The 23924-nt window shown below is 46.2% G+C and overlaps 1 protein-coding gene across 3 annotated transcripts in view; it reads right to left on the bottom strand.

The window, feature by feature from the left end:
- The window catches only part of Myo18b (myosin XVIIIB), a 279250-nt gene that overhangs the window by 116767 nt on the left and 138559 nt on the right, over positions 1-23924 (bottom strand). For all 3 annotated transcript variants that reach the window (XM_023711848.1, XM_023711846.1, XM_023711845.1), the window contains 6 exons: positions 15408-15527; positions 14658-14766; positions 8818-8942; positions 5426-5580; positions 1206-1329; positions 174-374 (listed from right to left, as the gene is read on the bottom strand). In XM_023711848.1, the coding sequence (XP_023567616.1) occupies positions 174-374; positions 1206-1329; positions 5426-5580; positions 8818-8942; positions 14658-14766; positions 15408-15527 (834 nt within the window). The remainder of the gene's footprint in view (positions 1-173; positions 375-1205; positions 1330-5425; positions 5581-8817; positions 8943-14657; positions 14767-15407; positions 15528-23924) is intronic.

Genomic DNA, 23924 nt, shown 5'->3' with positions numbered 1-23924 from the left:
GTCCAGATCATGATGGATCTGAATGTCAGGCTGAAGAGAAGTTTCCTGGGGTAGCAGGGAGCCACAGGAGGATGAGGAGCAGTGGGGTGAGGTGCCCATTCTGTGCAATTTATTAATATCCCTCTGCATTGGCCCCAACCCGGGGCAGGGTTGCCCTGGATGGGACTTCCCACCTGCTCCAGCTGCTTGATGGTGTTTGCCTGCTGACTCTGGACCTTCTCGTGCTCTCGGGCACTGGACTCCAGCTTCCAGAGCTGCTCTTTTAAGCCAGCCACGCCGCTCTCCCCCAGAGAGGGAGACCCCAGCAGCTCTTGCTTATGCTCCTGCAGCATCTCCACCTCCTGCTTCAGCCTCAAGGTCTCCTGCTCCTTTTGCTAAAGAGACAAAGGAGACAAAGACCTGAGTCCATCCTGTGAGGCGAGGGACAGGCCCTCGGGCAGGCCGCTGCTTCCCCGGGGCGGTCCCTGCAGCATGCCGGAGAGAGCAGCAATGCCCTTTTTCTTGTGGGACATCTCTGGCACTACTACAAGGCCCAAAACATGCCCTTTGGGGATCCTGCAGGGGCTGCTATTGGCTCAGGTGTGACAGACACTGGGGGACAGGGTAGAGGGACTGGGAGAACCAACACCCCTGTAGTTCAGTCTCAGCACACAAAGGAAGGGTGCTCGTCCATGTGTCCACTGAGGCTGGGGGTGTGCTGTGGGAGCAAGAAGGCACTGTGTCCAAAAATGATGCTTCCAAATGACACAGCCAGCTCCAGAGACAAAGGACTCTGGGCTGGATCCTGAAGGAGCTGAGCACCAAGCTTTTAAAGGATGCAACAGTTCCCCTGGGGTGCCGCAGGAAGATAAGGAGCAGCTGAGAGAGGAGCCCACATCATCCCTTGGAACCAGAGTCCATGCAGGACAGGACTTGTTCCTGGACACAGCTATGGCTAACTTATTTTCTGCTCAGCCCCTCATTCCCTGCCAGGAGTAATCCTGGATCCTGCACAGGAGACTGGAGCAAGATTATGACATCAAGGTACAGAGGTCTGATTAGCCACCTGCCAAGCACTACAGGTTTTATGAAGACACATCATATGCCACGACTCTAGCTGCCTGAGCCGGACACCCACACGATGTTCTCTCAGTCACCAACTGTACCACATGCAGGACACCCAGCAAGCAAGATCCTGGGTGGCCCACGAGCCCCACCCCACTCACCTCCAGCTGCTCCTGCAGCTGGCCCAGCTCCCACCGCGTGCTGTTGTTCTCCTGGCTCACTTTTTCCCTGAGGCTCCTCTCAAACATGGACTCCCCTAGGGCCTGCGCCAGCTGTAGGTCAAACCTGTCCAGGACAGAGTGCATGTCACAGCCTGTGGTGGGAAACTGAGGCAGGGGTGGGGCATGGAAATAGAGAGGCAATGAGTTCTCTGAGAACCACTAGGTGAGGGGAAGGATGCTCAGTGCTACACGCAGGCCTGGTGATGTGGGCAGGAATCTGGGATTGAGCACAGGGAGATTTCGGGTTCACATGGACTAAAAATAACTGTGGAGGACCACCTGAGCAGCTCTCCTTAGAAAAGCGACTGTCTCCATTTTGACTGAGCCTGACCCTATTTGCTATGCACAGAGCTGGTGGCTGGGACTTCTGTTTATCAATTGGCCTTAGGTAAATGTAGGCCACCCACCTAGCGCAGCTCACAATGATCACCTACTTCCCACAAGTCACAGTCAATCCTCCTCAAGCCACTCCCCCACTGAATAAAAACCGGGTGAGGCCCTGGGCTGCTCTCTTGGTTCTGGAAAGCCATCTTCGTGGCTGGACTTAGAGCCCCTTGACTCCCCGATGATTGAAATTATAATTCAGTGTCTTTATTTTCGCCATGGGTTGCATTGAAAGTGGTAGTTTGGAATCAACTTGATGGGATTCCAATAACCTAACTTTGGGATTACAAATATTGGCTTCTTGGACTAGGCGAGGATCTGGAAGTGTCTCCTTCAATAATGACCACCGGGGTCCGGGGATATAGCTCAGCAGCACAAATGCCTGCCTGGCAAGTGCAGGGTCCTGGGTTTGATTCCTGATATGCTCCTCAAAAATGACTCCCTGTTAAAATTCTGATAAAAAAATACAAACAAAAGGAGACTGAGATGATATACACATCAAAAGCTAAATATATATTCATGTAAAGCTACACAGATATTTTACATATAGAGAGAAAACTACTTAGTTTTCCAACATGTTTAAGGCTCATTAACTCTACCAAGCCTATATTTGGTATCAAAAATTCAAAAACCAATGAACAAATATGAGCAAAAGGATATGTACACACAAACACAAATGTAGGTCTACAGACAGTCATCTCTGTCTTCACACTAACACATGATGCTTCCCATTTTCTATTTTATGTCATATGATCTGGTTGACATCATAGCATGCTCATTTTCTGATAAAATTCTGGATGTTTAGGCATTCCCCCTTGTCTTTGTCTCCCTAGCAGAAGACACAAAGACAAGACAGTCCCATTGAGAGGCCACAAGGAACTAAGGGGTGTCCCCGTAGAGTCCTCCAGCCCTTCAGGATAGTGTCCCTCGTCAGGAGCAGCTCCTGGACCTTCTCTGAGTCCACTCAGCTTTCACAGCCTTCTTCTCTCTCACACACGAGGACACCATGAGAAGACCCTTGGTCAAGTGTCTACAAAAGGTGTGACTTAGAGTCACAAACAGGAAGTCCAACCACGTAACTTCAGGGGAGTATGGGTGGAACTTGAGGTTTGGTCCTTAGTGACAAGAAGGCCTCTCCACTGTAAGATTATCCAACGCCCATTAATACTAGCTGATCTTTCAGAATCACAGACTACTGAAAGCCATTCACAGCTTACATACTGGAGCCCACTATTGGGACAGCTGAGAAGCTTTCTGATTGGCTGCTGGTGACATCACTTTTGGGGCAGTATTTCCTACCCTGAATGGAAACACAGTGGTGATCCAGCAGTTCCAAGGTGCCAGGCCTTGCATTAGGGTTGCTATAGTTCTTACAGCAATATAGAAAGACACATACTATCACATCCATTTTCAGGGGAGGAAACTGAAGTGTGGTGTTCCAAAGTCATAGATGTAAGCTTAAACCCAAATGCCCTAGTGGTCTATAATCCCATCTACCTGTCCATGCCCTGGGACAGAGGAAGTGATGCAGTTGGGGGAAGCACAGGAACTAATGTTCCAGGAACATCCCTAACTCAACAGACCACTGGATGCCAAAGGAAGTCTCCTGCAGACCCCAGAATCTAGAGCACACTGAGGCCAAGCAGACCTACGTACACCCTCCACCCCACCAGGAGCGGGCCTGAGTCCAGTCTTTCTGGGTGTGGAGTCAAGTGAGTTGAGGCAGAGCTATCCTGAGTGTTCCATCTTCTGTGGACTAAGCTTTGTGACCTACGCATGGTATAACCATGGCAACAAGAGGGCCACTCCAAATGGATCCATTCTGACCCACTCCAAAATGAGAAGCCAGGGAAGGGGATGGGGTTCCACCAGCACAGAGACCCCACTCCACTCTGGGCCCAGCAAACTAAGGAGGCAACTGTGTGTACAGCTGGGGAGACATGGAAAGATGTGGGAAGGCCTAGCAGATCTCTAGAGCCCCTTCTCACACAGCCATTCTGCCTGAAGGCCCACCCTCATGCTGTGACCTCTGCTGTCCCCATAGGCTTCTGCTAAAATTCTAATCCACCTGGAAGAGGAACCTATCAACAGTGAGCACCAAAACTTGATCCTGCTGCAAAGGAGTAGCTGAGCAGAGAGCTTCATGAGACAGGTAAGCTGAGAGATGAGGAAACTCAAGCATGAGGAAGTGCAGCCTGCCCAGGGCCACGTGGGGGTCTGCAAAGCTCTGGGGGTAGGGCTTCAGTCCATGGGGATGAGGAAATGACCGAAGAGATAGAATTTTTCTGACTGCACAAATTCTAGAGGCTGAACCCATCACAGACCTGAACCTCTCAGAACAGAACGGAGCCCACAGTTAAGAACTCAGAGGGTCACAGCCAGGAGAAACTTGCCGAATGATGGCGTTTACATTGCTTGCTGCACTGCTGGGAAGCTGCCAGAACCATTCTCCAGTGTCCTGTGAAGTCCAAGGATTCCTCGGAAATATCAATCTGGCCCAGAGAGGTGGCATCATTTCACAAGGTCACACAGCAAGTGGCCAAGCTAGATTTGACCACATTTTTTTTAAGTAGCCATTTTCCCTGGGTAAAGATAGCCAGAAGACAGAGCAGGAGATGGAAAAGGGACAGAGTAAAATCAGTAAGAGAATGAACCTCTTTTATTTGGCAGAAACATGCTAACACTATTTTTGCAAATGAAGAAGTCTGCTCGGGAAAGCTCAAGGATAGCCAAAAGAAATAATATTTAACATAAATCAAGTTGGAAATTTCTGCCACCCCACCCCCACCCCTCAATACAATTCTGCCTGCTACCACTTGCAAAAGAGGTGCCTTCAAAAAAAACTATGTCTTGGCTCCCAGAGGAATGTTTTCCTGTATTTTATCCTGAACATTCTAAAAAGAGGACGTCCTATACTTGTTTGCGTCCTATGAAGTCTCTATGGCTGGCTTGCCTGGTTCAGATGAGAGCCTCCTGTACACCTTTCGCCTCTTGAGAGAATGGGAGAGTGGCAGACACAGCCACAGTGGCCAGCGGTGAAGCCTCAGCTGCAGATCTGCACGGGGCAGCCCAGGCCTGAGTACCCATACCCATCAGGGGCCATCATCACTGAGCTGGGTGGCGTCACAACAGGAAAGCACATGCAGAGGCCGTGCGCACCTTCAGTGCTGGCATCCCATGCATGCACTGAGTCCAATCCCCGCCAGGACTGCTCCCAGCCTCTCAGAGTTTAATTTCCAGATGAGAAGAGCAGGAGACTCCCCATTACCACCCTGATCCTCTTGCACTGAGGATGGAAACCCAAATTCAGTCCAGCTGAATGTCCAACCTTTTCAGGTCACTCTTACCACAAGGGGGTGTCCTCCCCCACAACCTGTAGGCAGGATAAGCAATCTGAGGATCAGAAGGTCTAGATAAGCCGCTCAAGATCACATAGCTGGAAAGAGGCACCCGTGAGACCTGAGATGGATGAACCTCCCCTCACTTGGCAAGTGGAGAAGCTAGGGCTCAGGTGGCCAAAGTCGTGAAGCCAACGCGGAAGTTGGGTAAGGGAAAGAGCCACACTGGAATTGTGGGAGAACTTCATGGAAATAAGGTGTGAGAAAGAGGGAAGGAAAAAGGAGGAAAGAACAGGAGAGTTAAGCCCCATGGGCCAGGGAGCCTGTCAGGAGTTTGGTGGGGAGGGGGGCTCTAGAAGAGAATCTAGGGACTGTAGGACTCCAGCACCAGTGCAGCAAACCTGGCAGCCCCAGATGACGAGGTGGGACACAACTCACTTCTTCTGCTTCTTCTCTAGCTCATGGTTCCGACTCTGCTGGTTCTCCAGCAGGACGCGAGTGTCCTCCAGGCCCCAGGTGAGACGGTGGCACTTCCTCTTTAGCTGGAGTGCCATCTTCTTGGCCTCCTCATGAGCACTCTGCAGCTCTCCGAGCTGTGGGAAGAACAGAACCAGTCACCCCATTCTGTCTGTGCCATTTCCATGGGGAATGTCCTGGTAGGAAAAGAGGCCCAGGCAGTAGAGTGACGTGGCCTTGATGACTTTTGTAGTCACTCCTTGGAAGCTTCCTATCTGAGCCTCCTTTTGCTGAGAGGCAAAACAGGGATAATTCCACCAAGGTCGTAAGAGAGTTTTCTCTCTTCCTCAACCTCCTGGCAATGCACCAGTACACACACCTTTTACCTGCTCTGATTCTGCTTGTCAGCCCCTTGAGGATTGGATAATTCCCCCACCCTACCAGCTAGTGTCACCTGGGGAGGCTCTGCTGGTACTACAGCCATGGGACTACCAAAATGGCATACCTAGAAATCCTGCCCAGGAAGCCCAAGTGACAGATCCTGAAAGTTAGAGCAGCAATGGCATTTTTGGACAGGGCGCATCAAGGCGTGTGGTGCGGCCTTCAACCAATGCAGATGCAAAGCTTCTTGCACCATCTTCTAGGAAACACCCTCCCAAATGTCCTAGTTTACATCTGGGAAAGAGAACAACTCAGCACGCTTGCTTCAGAGAAATGGCCTCATTAATGCATGGCTTTAAATAAGCAAAACTCTGAGCTAATGAAGCCTGTAATTCTAAATTCAGTATTTGAAGGCAAATGGGATGTTTTCTTATATTCTGCTGCTCAGAGAAGGTTGCAGTTTTATTACTTTTTAATGTAGCATGACTATTCCCCCTTCCTTAGGGAAACTGACCCGACTTTATAACTTGTTATTAAAGAACTGGGCTGTTTCCCTGAACTCTTCCCTCTGTGTGTAGTGTAACTACTGCTTCCGACGTCTCTCAAGAATCACAAGATGACATCCATGTTGGAAGTAACCACTAAACCAGCACCAGCACCAGAAAGGACACTGGGCTTCACTTCTGTGGTCCATAGACTCTCTTGTGATCTCCACTCGCCCCTGCCCTGCTACGACCACAGCATAGTTTCCTCTCACATTAAGGATGTAAGAATAAGAACAGCCATTAAGAACTCTCCCGCTTGTGTCTCTTCCATTGAATGGGAGAGACCAAGAAGAAAACAAATAATTACAATACAGCACTGTGGGGCTTAGGTCTGGGGAAACATTTCAAGGATGTCCAGCTCAACCGTGTCAGTGAAGACTTTCTGGAGACAATGATACTTAATCTTGAAGACTAAGTAGAGACATCCAGAAAGGAGAGAAGCCCCTTCTTGGAAAGCAGAAATGGCACATGCAAAGCCCCAGGAGCAAGAAGGAATTGGGCATTTCAGGAAGAAGGAGGAGGAAGAGGAAGAGGAGGAAGAGGAGAAGGAGGAGGAAGAGGAGGAAAAGGAAGAGGACAAGGAAGGAGAAGGAGAAGGAGGAAAAGGACGAGGAAGAGGAGGAGGAGGAGGAGGAGAAGGAGAAGGAGAAGAAAACAAAACAAAACAGTATGGTAAGAGTTGATAGAGTGTCGGGGTCTGCTTTCCTGGGTGCCAGTGCTATGTGTCTCTTCCAACCTCAAGGTTTGATGACATGCAGTGGTAATCTGAAACTGGCCACACTGTGAGTAATGTATATCCTGGGAGTTGGACAAGTCTACCAATCAGGGCTTTGCCACCCTTTGGCAGTGCATCACTGGTTAGCATGTAGACCAGTGAGAATTAGACGAAGGAGAGAGGTAGTGGAAGACAGAAAAGCAGGGCAACTATCACTATATTCCTCTAGAACGACTCAGCAAGATTTTATTAGAGACAAGTAAGATTATATTTCTAATATCTAGCTTTCTTTTCAAGAAAAAATTGGGGGAAATTTCAGGATGATAAAAATGCAGAGGATTTGCAGCCAGAGCCATGATGGCAGATGCTGGTACTATGGCAATCAGAGTTAGGGAAAGGAAGTGCTGGAAGATCCAGAAATATGTCCAAGGGGAGATTCCTTTGTGAATGCCCTTTAAAACATGGGGGCCACCATCTTGCACCCAGGCAATGAAGACCTTGCACTGCCAGGACCCCAAAAGAGCAGTGGCTCAATTAAGAAGGGTGTTGACAGCCTCTTCCCCTGACCTGGAAGGTGGTAAGAAAGCATCCTTCCACCCTGGTTCTAGGAGGGGTACAAGCTATTTCTTCAGAAAATCAGAACCTGAGGTATCTTCCTCATGTGGGTTAAGGATCAACTTTCAACGCTTTTGCATATATTGCAAAAGTCCTAAACAGAAAATACAGTATCCTTACAGGAACTGACTCAGAAGAAAGTACCAGAGTGTTTTCTATATTTATTTTACATATTTGGTACAGGGTCACTATGCTGCTAGGATTCGTAGTGATCCTCCTGTTTTCAGCCTCCTCAGCACTGGGATTCCAGGCATGCACCACCACCCCTGGTCTTGGTGACCGGCTCATCGTGCCTAGGGGTGGGGCCAGAGCAGCATGTGGGGGCAGGGCTGCAAAGGAGTGTTTTCTAAAAGAATACTCCCGTGTCCCATTATTGAAGGGCCTTCATAAAAATTAGCAAAAAGGTTTTTTTTTTTAAATTAAAAGCTCTTGCCAGAGATCAACTCACAAGAAAAAATAGTTAAACACATTCACTATGAGGGAAGAGAAAAAAATAGAACATGTTACAATGCAGAACACCTGTGACTACTGGGTGGGAGATTGTGAAGGAGGGTTCGCAGTCAAAAACTCTAAAACACAGGCAAAGAAAGCCACCGTGAGAATCGACACAACGTGTACTGCTAGAGCCACCTCAAAGGAACTCTAGAAGATCTGCAGCCCAGCAGACGGTTGAGGGGAGAGATCGGGGGCAAGAGGCCAGTTAGAGGCTGTTGCTCTGGTCTGCGGGAGACATGGAGGTAAACAACTGGAATAGACAACAGTGGCAATGGATAAAATGTGACTATTTTTAAAGTGTGCCGCAGTGGATTTAAAGATGCGAAGGCCTAACCGGTAATGTGATTTCCATACAGTCCAATCAGAACAGGATCTGGAACTCGGATATCCTGAATTAATGTTTGTGTCCTGTGTGCCCCAGCGAAGTCTTTTCCTGCAAAGATCCCACAGTTTCTGCAGCTGGCAGAGGCCAGCACTGTAACAGAGTCAGAGGCAGGGAACCAGGGACTATGGCCATCGCCCTGCCCCCAGGATTACCCGGACGTGTGAAGGCCCGCAGTGCTGATGAGAAGCTGCCCACATCCACGCCTCTGCGGCCCCGGCTCTCCACCACTCCCCTTTACCTTCTGCTCCAGCTCATTCCTGGACACCAGCTCTGAGTCCAGCCTCTCCTCACACTGCTGCAGACGCTTGCGAAGGAACTCGTTTTCCATCTGAGCACAGTCCAGGCGCATCTGCCACTCGTCCGCTGAGTCACAGAGGTGGGGAGCCGTGTGAGCGCGGAGCAAGAACAAGCGCAGCGGTCCTCCACTTACCCAACTCTTTACACGCATTTTCACAGGATTAGTGGAGCCCTTAGACCTCAACTTCGGGTTTTGTTATGGTTTGTGTGTTTTTGTCCCCCCAAAGCCTCATGCAGTCATTGAGGCGCAATTCTAGAGTTTGTGATTAATTCATGATCCAAGTCTAGGATTATGGAGCTGAGTGCTGCTGGGATTGTGGGTCTGAGTGCTGCTGGGATTGTGGGTGTGAGTACTACCCCCAGCCTGGGGCAGATAGCCTGAGTGCAACTTAAGGGAGACAGACTTGCTCTCTGTTGCCATTGTTACTGTTACTCATCCCTTTTGCTCTTGCTGTTTTGCTGCCTTCTGCCACCATGTACTGCAGCCCTCTGCCTTTTGCCGCTCTGCCTTGGACCCAGCTGAGTATGGACTGAAACCTCCAGTAACTGTGAGCTAAATAAACCTTTCCTTCCTTCATTTTGAGTGTCAGGTATTTGTCCCAGCAACAAGAGAAGAGTAACTGAGACAGGTTTCAAATTAAGAAACTATTCTTTTAAGTCCAAAATTTTTATAACACCAACTTCTTCCAGGCAACCTGCCCTGACCACCTCCTGCTGCCTAAAGTTCTTTTTCAAAAAATTAAATTCAATATTTATTTATTTAGTTTTTAAATATAGAGCTTTGCAAGCTATAAATAGGCACCATATTTTCAGCAAGAAAGATACTAAAAGGTGTAACATCAGGGCTGGGGTGATAGCTCAGCAGCATAAGTGCCTGCCTGGCAAACGCAAGCTTCTGAACTTGATCCCCCATACCAAAAAAAAAAAGAAAAAAGAAAAAAAAAAAGTTGTAACATGAAAAATTCAGAAATAAGATTACAATGCATGCTACTGTAAGTACTATTTGACATTTTTCTGGAGTTCTGGTTAATAAAGTAATAAAAATAAACAATAAGCTAAAACACTGAAAAGAAAGGAAAGAAACAATTGCTATTATATAAATGTCACAATAACAAAAATAAAGTCAGTTTGTAAGGTTTTCTTTAACCTTGGGTTTTATTCTGGGAATTTAGTTTTGAAGCTGTCTAAAGCTTTTGCTTAACTATTCTAATTCAGTGGCTTTCTACTGTTTGTCTCTACCAATAATTTATAGTTTTTTAGAGAAATTTCATAGTTTTTCAGGCCAAGGGAGCTGTTTAGTTATCTCTAAGTTCCTAACATCCTGTGTTGCCTACACACACAAGATTCCTCGTACTTATTAGTAGAAGCTCGCCCGTTGCCTAATGAACCCAGAAAAGTCACCCAGCAAAAAGGAATCATCATCATTCTAGGACTGGGGATGTGGGCCGGTGCTAGAGACCTGCCAAGCGTGCATGAGGCCCTGGGTTCAAATCCCTTATCTGGTAACATTTCCCCCACCCAAATTACTTGTTCATTTAACTAAGACATTTTAACTAAATAAAAGCCACAGATGTAGGTAAAAAAATCATGAAAAGCCCAGATTGCTTGGGAAATGCTGCAAAGAGTCAACAACTGGGATCTCATTAAAAGGCTTTCACACAGCAAATAAATAAATAAATAAATCACCAAGAGAGTGAAAAGGCAACCCGCAGAGTGGGGAAAAAAATCTTAGCCAGTTGTTCCTCAGATTAATATCTACAACATTTAAAAAAAAATTGAAAAAAGTCAGACCCTCCCACCCCCATCCAAAAATGGGTATCTGAAATGAATAGATGCTTTTCAGATGAAGTATAAACAGAAAATAAATATATAAAAAAATTCAACCTCACTAATCACTTGAGAAATGCAAATTCCAGTGCTGAGATTTTATCTTACTCCAGAAAGAATGGCTACTACCAAGAAATTGACCAATGAGAAATGCTGGCAAGGCTGTCGGAGGAAAGGAGCCCTTAGCCACTGTTGAGAGAAGTGTAGACTGGTATAACCACTGCAGAAATCAGTGTGGAGATTCCTCAGAAATCTAGGTCTCGTGGTTCCATTTGACCCAGTCTCCTTGTTGGTATCTTTCCAAAAGAATTAAAAGCACAACATTACAACAACAGATGCACATCCAGGTTTATAGTAGCACAGTTTGTAATAGCTAAATCTTGGAAACAATCTAAATAAATACCCATCAAACAATGAATGGATAAAAAAGATGTGTGTTTTCTTATACTACTCAGCCATAAAGGAGGATAAACTTGAGAGATTTATAGCTAAATGGATGCACCTTAACACTATATTCTGAAATCAAATTGGATATTCATGTAAATAATTAATTGTCTCTCTGGTGTGAGAAACTAAAAGTGTAAATAAGAAACAAAATACATAATAGATATTGTGAAATAGAAAGAAAGTATTCAAAAGAAAAAGGAAACTGGGTCGGGGAGAAAGGGAAAGGAAAAAATGACAAAAAATGATAATAAGGAGACAAAGCTTTGTAAATGAGGAGAAGAAGCGTTGAAGGGAAGGGAGAGGAAGAGGAAAAAAGAGGAGCTAAGATGCATCATGTACAAATATAGGTACCTTATGATGAATGTGATCATTATGTATAAGTAAATGGTACCAATATACTTAATAAAAATCAAATTAAAACGGGCTCATTTAGATTATTATGTCTTATTTCTTGGCCATATGAATAACAAAGTAATACCCCTTAAATTAATGGAGATGTAGAAATAAATCCCCAAATAAAGAGCTTTAAAAAATCCATCTATTCCTAAGTTTTCCTTCCACACCCATGGGTGGATAAGTGTATGGATAAGTGGATAAGCAAATATATGAATAAATGATTGCATAGATGAATAAGTGGATGGATGGATTGATGGCGAGCTAGGTGGGTGGATGGATGGGTGGATGGATAGAGGATGGGTGGATGGATGGATGAATGGATGAGGGAAGGATAGGTGGGTGGGTGAGTGGGTGGGTGGGTGGATAGATGGGTGGATGGGTGAGTAGGTGAATGGATGAGGGAAGGATGGGTAGATGGATGGATGGATGGATGGATGGATGGATGGGGGAAGGATGGATGGGTGGGAGGATGGGTGGATGGATATGTGGGCGGGTGGATGGATGAATGAGTAGGTGGGTGGATGAGTGAGTGGATAGCAGGCTTAAGGTGTTGGAAAAGGTGACTCCACATCATGAACCCAAAAGATGATGTAGCAGTAAGGAGTTAAAACTTGTCCCAGCTTCCGCCCAGTTAAATATTATCTTTATAGAAAAGAATCCTGTTTCCTCAGTGGAGAGACGTGGGTCTAGGAAGGAGGAGAAAGCAGTACAGGCGCCTCTGCACTTGGCCCTGTGCCCTGTGCTGCACAGCTTCAGAGAGAACAGTGGGGTGCATGCACGACCTGTTGTCCTCCTCCACAGCTGGCCTCTGTCCCCTGCTTTCTGGCCCGAGAGTGGGACACATCAGCAGTGTGTGTAACACAGCTCCACACTATCCAGTCACCTTTTCCCTGGCTTTGTCAGAACTTTACATTTCTAATGCACCTGTCTTGAGAGTAGGGCCAAAAACTAAAATTCTTCTCTAAACCCCACAGTGTCCAAGCACAGTGCAGGAGAAACATAAAAGGCTCTCTGTAAATATTTAGCCATGTGTAAAGAAAAGCCATATATTTTTTACAATTAATATTTCAGCCTGACCCAAAGAAAGGGGGTACAGTGCCACCACAGAGGTATAATTAAAATGTTTTATTGCTGCTTTAAACTTTTTTATTTTAGAAATTCTATATTTTAGAAATTCTCTATCATGAGTATGTATTACTTTCATAATGAAGAACAAAGTATTTGTAGGGCGGCTTCCCGGAATGAGCATGCAGAGCCGAGAGCCTACTTAGCACTGTGACTGATGCGCTCCTATGCTAAGCAAATCTCCCTATCTCATCAACTCCCTGATCTTTTCTGAAGAAACTCAACTAGGGACCATCACTCAGACGTGACTCTCAGTCTGATGGGACCAATGCTGAGACTCATTTGTGGAAACTGTGTGTCCCACGCTGCTGGTCCTGTGCCAATCCATTCCCCACTTGGTACGGGTACTCTTCCTCATTAGCTGACCTTTCTCAGAGGATCTCAAACTCCTGTGTTAATCTCTCTGATTAAAACCTGCCCTGGGGGTATCCAGGATCCAAGCAAGACAGAGTACAGTCAAAAGCCAAGACACTTGGCCTCCTCTCCACAGACTCCTGACTGCTATGCCTCTGACTGTCCTGGACATTACAAGGGCATAAATTCTCTGAGGACACAAAAGGTATGATGTCAGCATTTCCTAGAGACTGACACAATGTACATTCTCTTCACCCAACTCCATTTGACAGGGGAGAGAAAGAACAGAGGGGCAACTTGACAAATATGTCACCATGCCATCAACCCATGAGAGAGATGCCCTGGATAACTGTGTAAGAAAGGCATGCCCAGGAACCTGTGGCACTGTGGAGCACGTCCATCCCAGGGGACTGCAGGAATCCACCCACCTTCCCACCACAGGCCCCGAGGCAACCTTCCAAGTGATGGTATCTTCTCCAGTGGTCATTATAAGCCCAAGCAGTGACCCTATCATTTCTCAAAATAATAACTGCCAGGTGCTCTGTATCACCCCTGTGGCCAAAAGCCTCTGCTAGTCATCCATGACTATCTCCATTGGAAAGATGAAGACTGTATCTTTGCCCAGAACCACTAACCCAGTGAGAGATGGAGTCAAAATTCAAATCCAGACATGCAACCTCAGTTTCAACCACCATGAAATGTATATTTTATGCTTTTATTGAAATGTATACTTTAAAAATAGTTGCAGGGCCAGCCAGATAGCTCAGCGGACTAAAGCACCTGCTTAGGCAGATGCAGGGACCAGGGTTCGATCTCCAGTGTGCTGTGCCAGCCCCACCCCTGGAGCTCACTGAGATGGTGATGGAGACTGGGCATGGTGGTGTGCACCTGTAATCCAAGCGCTTGGGAGGCTGAAAACAGGAGTATCACTATGAGTCTGACCTATGTAGTGAGACCCCATAGACTGTATCAAATACATTAAAAAGTATAAAAAGAAGATAAAAATAGTTGTATAAATGTAACACTCTCTTCTTCATAGAGTCCTTATTTTTATTAATCTTGTATTGTATACTACCTGCAACACTGATTTTTTTTTTTTTTTTTTTTTTTTTTTTAGTTTTTTTTTTTTTTTTTTGTATTGTAGTGTTTGATTTGCAATACTGGTGACTGAACCGAGGGCCTTCACATTGTGGGGCTTTTTTTGTTGTTGTTGTTGTTGTATTTTTTTTAAATAGAGTTTTATTAAGTCTCTGAATTGTCCCACCTGGGCTCAAATTGTGCTCCTCCTGCCTCAGCCTCTCCGAGTGCTGGGATTACACACATGTGTCTCCAAGCCCAGCTGATAATGTATTATTTGGGCTATTGTTGGAATCTCTGTACAATAGCTACCTAGTGCATTAGAATGGAACCTTCAGGAGGGCAGGGGCTTGGCTTCTCTGCTTGGTCTAGGCCCCAGCCCTTAATACAGCATTCAAAGCATAGTAATTGCTCAAGGTGGTTCTGAATGAATGAATGAATGAATGAATGAATGAATGAATGAATGAGTGGTTCCTGAATGAGTCAGTGAGTGAAATGAAAAAGTAGCTTTTTCTACCAGCATCCACTGCCAACCTGTGGCCCCAGGCTGCTCACCTCCTCCAATGTGCTTCCTTTCCAAATCATTCAGCTGGATTTTCTGCTGGGCTTCTTCCAACTGTCTCTCCACTTCTCTCAGATTCTTCTGGACTTGTTCATACTTGCTCTGAAAGAAAGGCTCTAAGGTCTGCCCCGGTTTAGTCGTTTGAGTTCGGTCCCAAGGGTTTGTGGAAGCTTGGTACCCAATGTGATGTGATGTGGTGGGGCCCAGTAGGAGGTTCTTGGATCACTGGAGACAGGGTCAGAACAGATTGAGGCACTTCTTGTGGGACTGCTTGAGTTCTTGTAAGAAGGCTGTTATGCAGCGAACCATCCTGGAGCCTCCCTTCATTTTGGTTTCCTGTCTGGCACCAGAATCTCTCCTTCTTATATGCCCTCCCACCGCGAGGCCATCTGCTATTAGCCTCTTAGCAGCAGCCAAATCAATAAGGATGCCCAATCATAGACTCTCAGCCTCCAAAGTTGAGCTAATAAGCCTCTTCTTTCTAAAGAAATCTGCATCAGGTATTTTATTACAATAGCAAAAATTAGCTAACGCACATCCAGGCTGAAGCTGCATAAAAGTTAAAGCTGGCTATTTCATTATGGCACTTCCAAGACCATAGCTTAGAAAGTCACCTGGAGCCTTCAGCATGGAAGTCAGTGAACTGCATGCCTTGTTTTGGTATAGCAATCCCAGTGTGAACACAGGGCAGTGGGACCACCCATGCCCAGCCATCTTGTTGGGTACCCTCAGTGAGCACTCACTCTGAGCTCCCGGAGCTCCCGGGAAGCCTGCAGCCGCTCCACACGCTCGTTCTCCAGCACCTGGCAGGCCACATCACCTTTGAATCGCTCGTCAGCCAGCTCTGTGGTCAAGTCAGCAATCTGGGGTGGAGGACAGGCTGGTCAGAGAAAGTCACTCACTGAGGAAACCAACCCTTCTCCCCACACACACTCCACAACATCATCTTGGCCAGAGCCTTAGTTGCCAGGAAAAAATCAGGCCCTCAAGCATAATCATAGGGTTTAAGTTCATTCAGAGCATTTTCAGTCTTGGTGTGCCTGGTCCAACACTGGCCAGCCGGGTAACTTTAAACAGCCAACATTTTGGCCCTAGTCTTTCAAGGTCAATGAGGACTCAGGACATAGGAGAACCTGTACTGTAATATCCTGTAACACAGTGGCGTCCCAAATTTTCTGATCAAGGAGATTATGGGGCTACAGAGGAAAGTGATCGATAATGTAGAGTGTGCCTAAGGAGAGCCACATAGAGAGAAAATATTCTCTCAGGCTTTCACAAAGAGCAAATTGGTCAAGCAATGGCCATGACTCATTCACATGGCTGACACTGACAGGATCTACAAACTGCGGTATAGGGTTTCGGGGTAAATCCTAAGGGCATTTGATGACTTTGTCAGATATAAAAGTTACATTTCTTGTTATATAGGTCTTGCTTTATCTTGGTCTTAACCAACCAGCAGAAAAGTATGAAAGCAAAGTATAAAAAGTAAAGCCATATTAATATGCTGAGCTGTAAAAGACTCAAGTCAACAACTTCTGACATGGCCAGTCCTATGGATAACCCACTACTATTATGGACTACTGGACTATATTGGGTTATTTTGCTGAATTCACGCACCTAGAATATTTAAATGACAATGGAATACCTTCTTTGACAAAACTAAACAAAAAAGGGGAATACAAATGAAGGACCGTTTTGTATCTGTATATTCAAAGTAGGATAGATAGATATACAGCTACTTTCTTTTGGAAAGTAGAACAAATAGAAAGTAGAACAAATAGAAAGATTTGTTCTAATAGTGTTTGTGGACAGGATATCATGTCTGCATCTTGTACTATGAATAACCACTAAGAAGACAACAATATACAATGTATCAATTATTGAAACTGTCCTACTAAACAGTTTTGAAACTGTCTCAGTGCTATTTGTTTCTCAATAACATTATTTTTTAAAAAAATTTACCTGCTTCTCAGATTTCTCACCTTTAAAGTAGAGGGGATGACACAAAGCATTGTTTTGAGGAGTAAGTGAGGTAATCCATGAAAAAGTTAGTATAGTGTCTGAAACACAGTAAGTGCTCAATAAAAAATATTTCAGTGGAAGCTTTTCACAACCATCCTTTTTTGAACCACCTTGCAAGAGTGGCTATCATGATCCCTTAGTAAGACACATGAATAGATGGATGCCCACTGCACCAGATGCCCTCAGCCTTCCACAAGTCCCCATGGCCACCTGGCTCTACCCGATGATAGCCATGCACATGTAGTGTCAATAGTGAGCGTTCCCAGCCTGTTTCATCAGTTACATTTTTACTATAATTATCAATTCAGTTAGCTATTCCATAAGTCTAGAAAATACAGCTAGAGAGAGGCTTTTCCCCTGACAACCAGGCAGAGTGTTTTAGAAGGAATTAACAGAGGTGAGTTGCTTTTAAAACCTGTCAAACAGATGAAGGTGTAAATGCTATATAAAAAACTAAAAGTAAAAATTGTGTTTCTGCATTCATAGTACTTTGCCGTTTACTCTGTTTCAAAGGTGTCAAAGCTGGGAATTATACAGTTGAATATTAAAGGAATGGATTAAGAGAAAAAAATATAAAACTTGAGTCAAAAGTTCATACAAAGGCTGTGGTTCTGCCTAAGTAATGCAGCGCTGGAGGTATATGAAATGAAAAATTCTTTGTTATAAATTTCCACTTGCACTGACTTGATTTTTGTTTCTGTAACTGCTCATCTATTAATGATTAACAGGTCAGGGATTCTGTGATATTACTGCTCTAAAATGCAGTACCCTGGGTTCAAAGATATGACAAAGAAAGTCAGAAACGAAGCACTTTAGTATGGCATTTTTGGCCACAGAACTCAGCATCACCCTTGTGCAGAGGCAGGGCAGCTCAGGAAACTGATGCTGCCTCCTCTGAGAGGCAGCTGCCAAAGGCAAGATGCAGGTAATCTGCTGAAGAGTAGGTTTCAGATATTCTCACTACCAAAAAAATAAAAGAACAAATATAAATATGTGGGAGGTTGGAGTATTAATTTTCATGATTGTACTGATCATTTCACTATGTATAGTTACACAGGCTAAGCACATCCAAGAGACCAGGCATGGTAGTGCATACCCCTAGTCCCAAGTGAGAGAAAGAGAGACGCGGAGGTAGAGAGGGGTGAGGGGAGAAAAAGAAGATGCAGATGATGAAAAAAGAAATAAAGAAGGAAGCCTGCTAGAGAGTTCAGTTGTGGGATAGTAGCACACGTGATGCTTGACCTTGGACAGTCTCTTTCCCTCTGAGCACTTGTTCAGCTAAGCAGTAGGATGGATTAGGGAAGTACCTGTGCTTTTGGATTCTACACCACATGTGTGCAAACACATCAGGGCACCTTGCTCACCCCAATCAGCCTGAATGAGATAGGACATCAGGGCATAGCAAATCCTGCCTGGAGAAGTAGGTGTGGCCTATTAACTAGGAAATCTCAGACATATGTGCAGAACAGTTCCCAAAGCCCTGTCTGTGGACTCCTCGTGAGAACTCAAGCAGGTTTTCAATGGGATGGCCTAGACTCGAGCTCACTCTGAGCTGTAGGATCCCAGCATTGCCTCTGTAGTTCTGGTGGATTTCCTCAAGATTTAGACAGCATAAAACAACACATCCATGCCATGAGGCTTTGCTATCAAATCTTTCTATGATAAGCCAGGTTGTGTTCCCCAGACACAGCTACTTTTATCTTTGCTCTCTCCCTCTTGTTCTGTTTACTTAGTCTAGGCTCACTCTGCAGAGCCAGTTTCTCTGCCACTCTTCATTTTTGGGTTCTTAAATAAACATTGCCACTGCTTTTGCTGGTTTCAATTCAGTTCTCACCTCTGTTTGAGGCAAGAAGAACGTGGGATCCACCTCCAGAAGGACAGCCATGCTATCCAGAACCCACGAATGCTTAGTCAGCAGGCCACTTTTTAGAAACACTCTATACAGTCTGTGTCATGACAACATATTGTCAGGCAGAAGCTGAAGGGTCCTCACAACACAGAAGATAACTGCCCTTCAGGGCCGGTCCCCATCAATGCTGTCAGCTTGTGGGTGGGCTCACAAACCTTCCAGCTGCCCCATGAAGGAAGAGGAATCAGGCATAGGTGCTCTGACATGACACAGAAATCCCCAAGGTATGCTATCAAAGGACAAAGAATGCAAAGTTGCAGAATGGAATGCTTGGCACGATCCCATTTTCCCTTGTACTTGCACAGAACAAAATGCTTCTAAACTGTTAATAAGGATGTATTTCCTGGAAGGGTCAGTTCACAGGGAATTTGAATTTCCCTGTGACACATTTCTTGGCTGTTCATTTTTTTTACAGCCCTTTTGTAATCAGAAAACAAAACCCAACACCTTTCAAGTAGAGTTGAAATAGGCTTCAAAAACAAGGGCTGCTCCGTACACTTCCCATCTCCCCGCCCTCCAGCCCATCTGTGTCCCACCCTGTGGGCCACATCAGCAAGATCTCAGACCAAACTCCAGGGTGGAACAGAAACAGGAATAGAAGGAAAGCTGCAGGGAAGAGGGGCTCCAAAGTGACACAGCAAGTGGGCGGCAGAGCTGCAATGTAAACGCAGATCCGTCAGGTCATGCAATGGCTGGGTCACAGAGGAGATGTGCCTGGTGGCCTTTGCGAGGAGCTGCTTTCATGCTGTCTAGAAGTATGCAAGGGGAGGAGAGGAGAAGCATGTGCACTGCAGTGGACGGGGTGATTACTAAGCTGCGCACGCCAGGACTCTCAGGTCATCCAAACCAGAGTCTCCAAGGCACAGCCCAGGAATCCACATCTCTCCATTCTTTCCTTAGCTTTATATTGCATTTATTTTTAAAAGAGAATAAAAATAGTAAAAAGTCATTAGAAACAATACAGAATTTCACTGAACACAATAATAGGAATTCAACAATGGTTGTCATATTGCATATTGTTGTCAAATTAGTTGTTCAGATTGCTAGATATATGCGTGCAAAATTGGTCAGAAAAGTTATAGAAAACTTAAAAGGAGAAAGAATGAAGTTATGCATTAACTGCTCCTTTTAATAGACCAGCAAAAATCAGCAATGCAATTGTCCAAGCTTTCCTGTACACATGCATAAATACCTTTTTCTCTTTCTCTTTTTTTCTTTCTTTCGTCCTTTCCCTCATCATGGTCATTCCTTCCCTTTGAACAGTTCTTTCCCTTATGCTCAACAGAGTTTAAGAATTACTCCTCCAAGACTTCCCAGGCTTTCCCTCTTCTGAGTTGGGGCTTTCCCCTTGACTTCGGGGTGGGTTCGATTCCCTTATGGCGATGCAGAAGGACCTGGGAGAGTGCACATCTACAGCCACAAACACAGGCCAGCGCCATCCAGGAACTGCCCACGCCACACCTGTACCTTCCACTGCCTCATCCCAGAGATCATCACTAATCTCAAGCATGGGGAGTGTGTTCTCTTCCCCTTAGCCAATTAGTGTGAAATTTAATTTGTGCTAATCAGCCTGAGCAAGGGGAACACAAAATTAATTTAATGAATTAATTTTGAGTTTCACAGAACCCAAAGTCTGGAGCCCAGAGGACAATTAGGCCTTTCAAATGGAGAAAATGACAGAAAGTCTTTCATGGAGACAAGTAGTCCATGACCTACACATGTCCCCACAGGTCTCTGCCCCTTCCCACAGTGCGGGGCCCAGTAGCTTTGTCCACAGAGAGAGGACTGGGCACCAAGCCCAGAGCTGTTAGACACATGCAAAACAAAAACTGATTTAACCGGGGGATCCTGGACTCCAAACCCAGAACGGTCCTCACAGAATACGTGTGGACCAATTAACTAGGCATGGCTGTGCAAAGCTCCCTGGGACTGACTCTTGGCCCAATCAGCAGAAATGCTCTTTCTTCTTAGGGACAGTCACATGAGGACCTGCTGAAGAGAAATGGACAGGAATGGAGGAGTGGGGGCACACATTGTGTACAGAACTGGGGCACAAGAAGGCATCCTGGGACTGCATCACTTGCAGCTTGGGACGGCAGTGGGTACCTGGATTTGATGAAAGTGAAATACTGAGCACACACAGCGTTCCTAGGGGAGCCACTGTCACTGTCATTGATGGATCTGATGAGCATTACATGAGCACCTGCTTCACAATCAGGGTGAGGAGACAAACCACGGAGCACCCACATGCTTGCTTGGCCCTGTCCTCAGCTCTAATATTCCAGAATTCTCAAACCCACCCTCAGAGCCTGAGAAGCAGAGAGGAGGATGGAGAAAACATGGTTACTGGGACAAGGGATGCAATAGCTTAGGAGAAATGACTTCTTGTGTTCTGTGGCACAGTAGGGTAGCCAGAGATGGCAGAAATCCACTCTGCATGCTTCAGAACAATTCAGAGAGGACTGTCAGTGTTTTCGACACAAGTGATCAACATTTGAAATGACGGGCAGTTCCAATGACTCCGATCCTCCCTGCACACATTGTGCATGTGTCCTGAGATGTCACCCTCTGTCCCATTGATATGTATAAGCACTATGTGCCCATTAAAAAGTATTACTTTAACTATTTACAAAGAAGGAATGCTAAGGTCCCAAAACCATCTTCTCTGCAGGGAGCAGGAAACCTTTTCCCTCTGGAACTTCCTGTACCTTTAGTTTGTTTACTGTGTCCCCAAGTGTGAGTGCCAGCTTATGCTTGTCCCGTGCTGAAACAGGCAGGTCCTCAGCCCTCTCCCTGTGTCAAGTCCACCAGATCCTCAGGGCAGGGCACTTTGTTACCTGCTTTGTACAGAGCAGGAAACTGAGGCACTGGGAGGGGGAATGATTTGCCACAGATCAAAACAGGTCAGCCAAAGAAGAAGCCCAGCCCAGACAGCCTGGATCCCAACCCAGGTTCATAACCACCTCTCCCTCCTCTGGCCCTACCTATCATGTGACTCAGCCGCCACCACCCCTGTGGGGGTAGGAGCCAGCCCTACTTGGATGGGACCAGGCAGCAGCTCTAAGCAAATGAGGTTAAATACCCAATAGGTACAGATCAAAGGCCAGGTTAGATGCACACCGATGCTCCATTCTCACCCCAATCAACCTGAATGACAGTAAGAAAAGAGAAGACTGCAAGCGGAGGGTTGCCCCACTGCAGTACTGACTGGCTCACATGCTGTTTGTCTAAGAGAGTAAGCCTCAAACACAGTCTCGGTCATCAGGCCAAATTCAGACCAAATTTCCAGCTTAGTGGTAGCTGCAGGGTTCCTCAGAGACACACTGGTGGCCAGGCTGGGCACCTCCCAGCCTTGCCCCTCCAGGCAGAGATCCCAGCCAGGCACATCCCACTGGTAATAGGGATACATGATTATGGGCCACAGTAAAAGTGATCACAATAAGTGTGCCCCTGAGGACCAGTACTGCCCACATGCCAGGTGCAGGCACACCCACAGGACACAGAGAGGGGTTACTGATACTGCCTGTACTGATCAGGGTGGCAGGTGAAGAAGTTGAGGCACAAATGTCCGGATAGTGAGACGACGCTTCTGGAGTCCTCACTTTGTGTGTGTGTGTCTGTGTGTCTGTGTACACGCTTGGGGACTTTTTAGTTAGAGATAGGATCTCAGTTGTCCAGGCTGGGCTCGAACTTACACTCCTCCTGCCTCAGCCTGAAAGCCCTCACTCAGTACCATCACACCACCTCTTAGGGGCTTGCATACATGTGATGAATAATTTCACAAATGTATAAGAGCACAGAAAAACCAAGTGAGGGTCCCACAGCCTCAAGAGTTCCTATGGAAAGTGGGTCACTTTTGTTGAGAAGGGCCACTGCCTCCCAGCAAGGGATAGGGCATAACACATCACAGACTGACCTTGTGGTACCTTCAGGAGTGGGGGTATTAGGGCACATCCAGGGCTTTAGAAAGATGTTCAAGAATTTTGATGCCTCCCCACCCCAAAAGCTATACCCACACTTCCTGGCTTGAAGATGGTCTTTGGTCCTGCTCTCTTTCAGAGCCCGAGCCTCTATCACGACTCTCCTGGCCCTATAACCACACTTTCAATGCAACACTCAATCTTCCAGGCCAGGCCCTACACCATCGCTGTCCTCCCTGTGCCCACTACCTGTCACTTGGCCAGCTTCCTGCTTGCCCTCCAAGTCCCCTCCCATGAGAAGCCTGCCCTGTCCCTGCCCAGTCTGCCTCTGACATAGCCAGACCCGGGTTCAAATCCCAGCTCTCCTAGTCACCAGCTGTGTCAAGCTTGATAAATCACTTCACTTCTCTGGGTTTCATTTTCCTCTGAAAATGTGGAATGTGGTGTCGAAGGTGGAATTCTAACACCTTCCTCACAGTTTGATTTAAAGGTGAAATTAGATAACAGGTAAAGGGCTCATCACAGCAGCTGGCACAAAAGCATTCCTCATTAAATGTTGATTTTGTAATTAAATTCAGCAGGACTCCATCTATTCACTGCATTTGCAATGAAGACTTTCTGCGAGACACTGAAGTGTGTAAAAAAAAAAAAAGTCGAAGATGTGTCATTATCTTTCAAGAATTCAGTCCACTGGGGGAGGGCAAATAGTTTAAAACGACATAGATTGGGAAGAGCGGTGATGCAGCTTGCTACGAAACAGGCAGCAAGGAACCATTTAAACACACCTCCTCACCATGGCTTTAGGAAGAACAAGTAATTATTTGCACTGACATTTTACTAACAGTGAGACAAAGGCTCTGAGATTTGAAGACGTTGCACACAATGCTGCAGAAATAAGGACATAAAACTGGTGTCTGAAGGCCAAGCCGGCTCGACCCTCTGTTCCTCCACTGTTGGGTCACTATACTTAGTTTGTACAAGGCCTGACTGGCTCTGTCATTATGCAGATTGTGGCCCCAGTTATCATATAGGGAAACTGAAGAACACAGGGAGAATATTCCAACAGTGTCCTCCTCTAAGAGCCCACAGCTAACCCCACCATGGTTGTAATGGCTGATACTTTGCGTCAACTTGAGAAGTTTGGAGGTTTAGCTCAGCCAGGGGCCAAGGCCCTCACTCTGTAAACATCCTAGTCCTGTGTAAGAGGAAAGAAGAGAGATGGTGTGAGTGCTACGCCCACGGGGTGGAGGGGAGCCTGCTCACAATACAAGGGCCGAAAAGAGGCTGGTTCTGGGGCCCCCTTTAGGCTCTTGCTGCTTTTGCTGCCTTCTGCCACCTTGAACGCTTGCCCCCGGGCCTGCCACCCTGCCTCGGAGCCAGCTGATTATGAACTGAAACCTCCATGAACT

The sequence above is a fragment of the Octodon degus genome, unplaced genomic scaffold (assembly GCF_000260255.1).
Source record: "Octodon degus isolate 3935 unplaced genomic scaffold, OctDeg1.0 scaffold00021, whole genome shotgun sequence".
Classification (NCBI taxonomy): domain Eukaryota; kingdom Metazoa; phylum Chordata; class Mammalia; order Rodentia; family Octodontidae; genus Octodon; species Octodon degus.
This window is presented reverse-complemented; position numbering and strand designations above follow the sequence as displayed.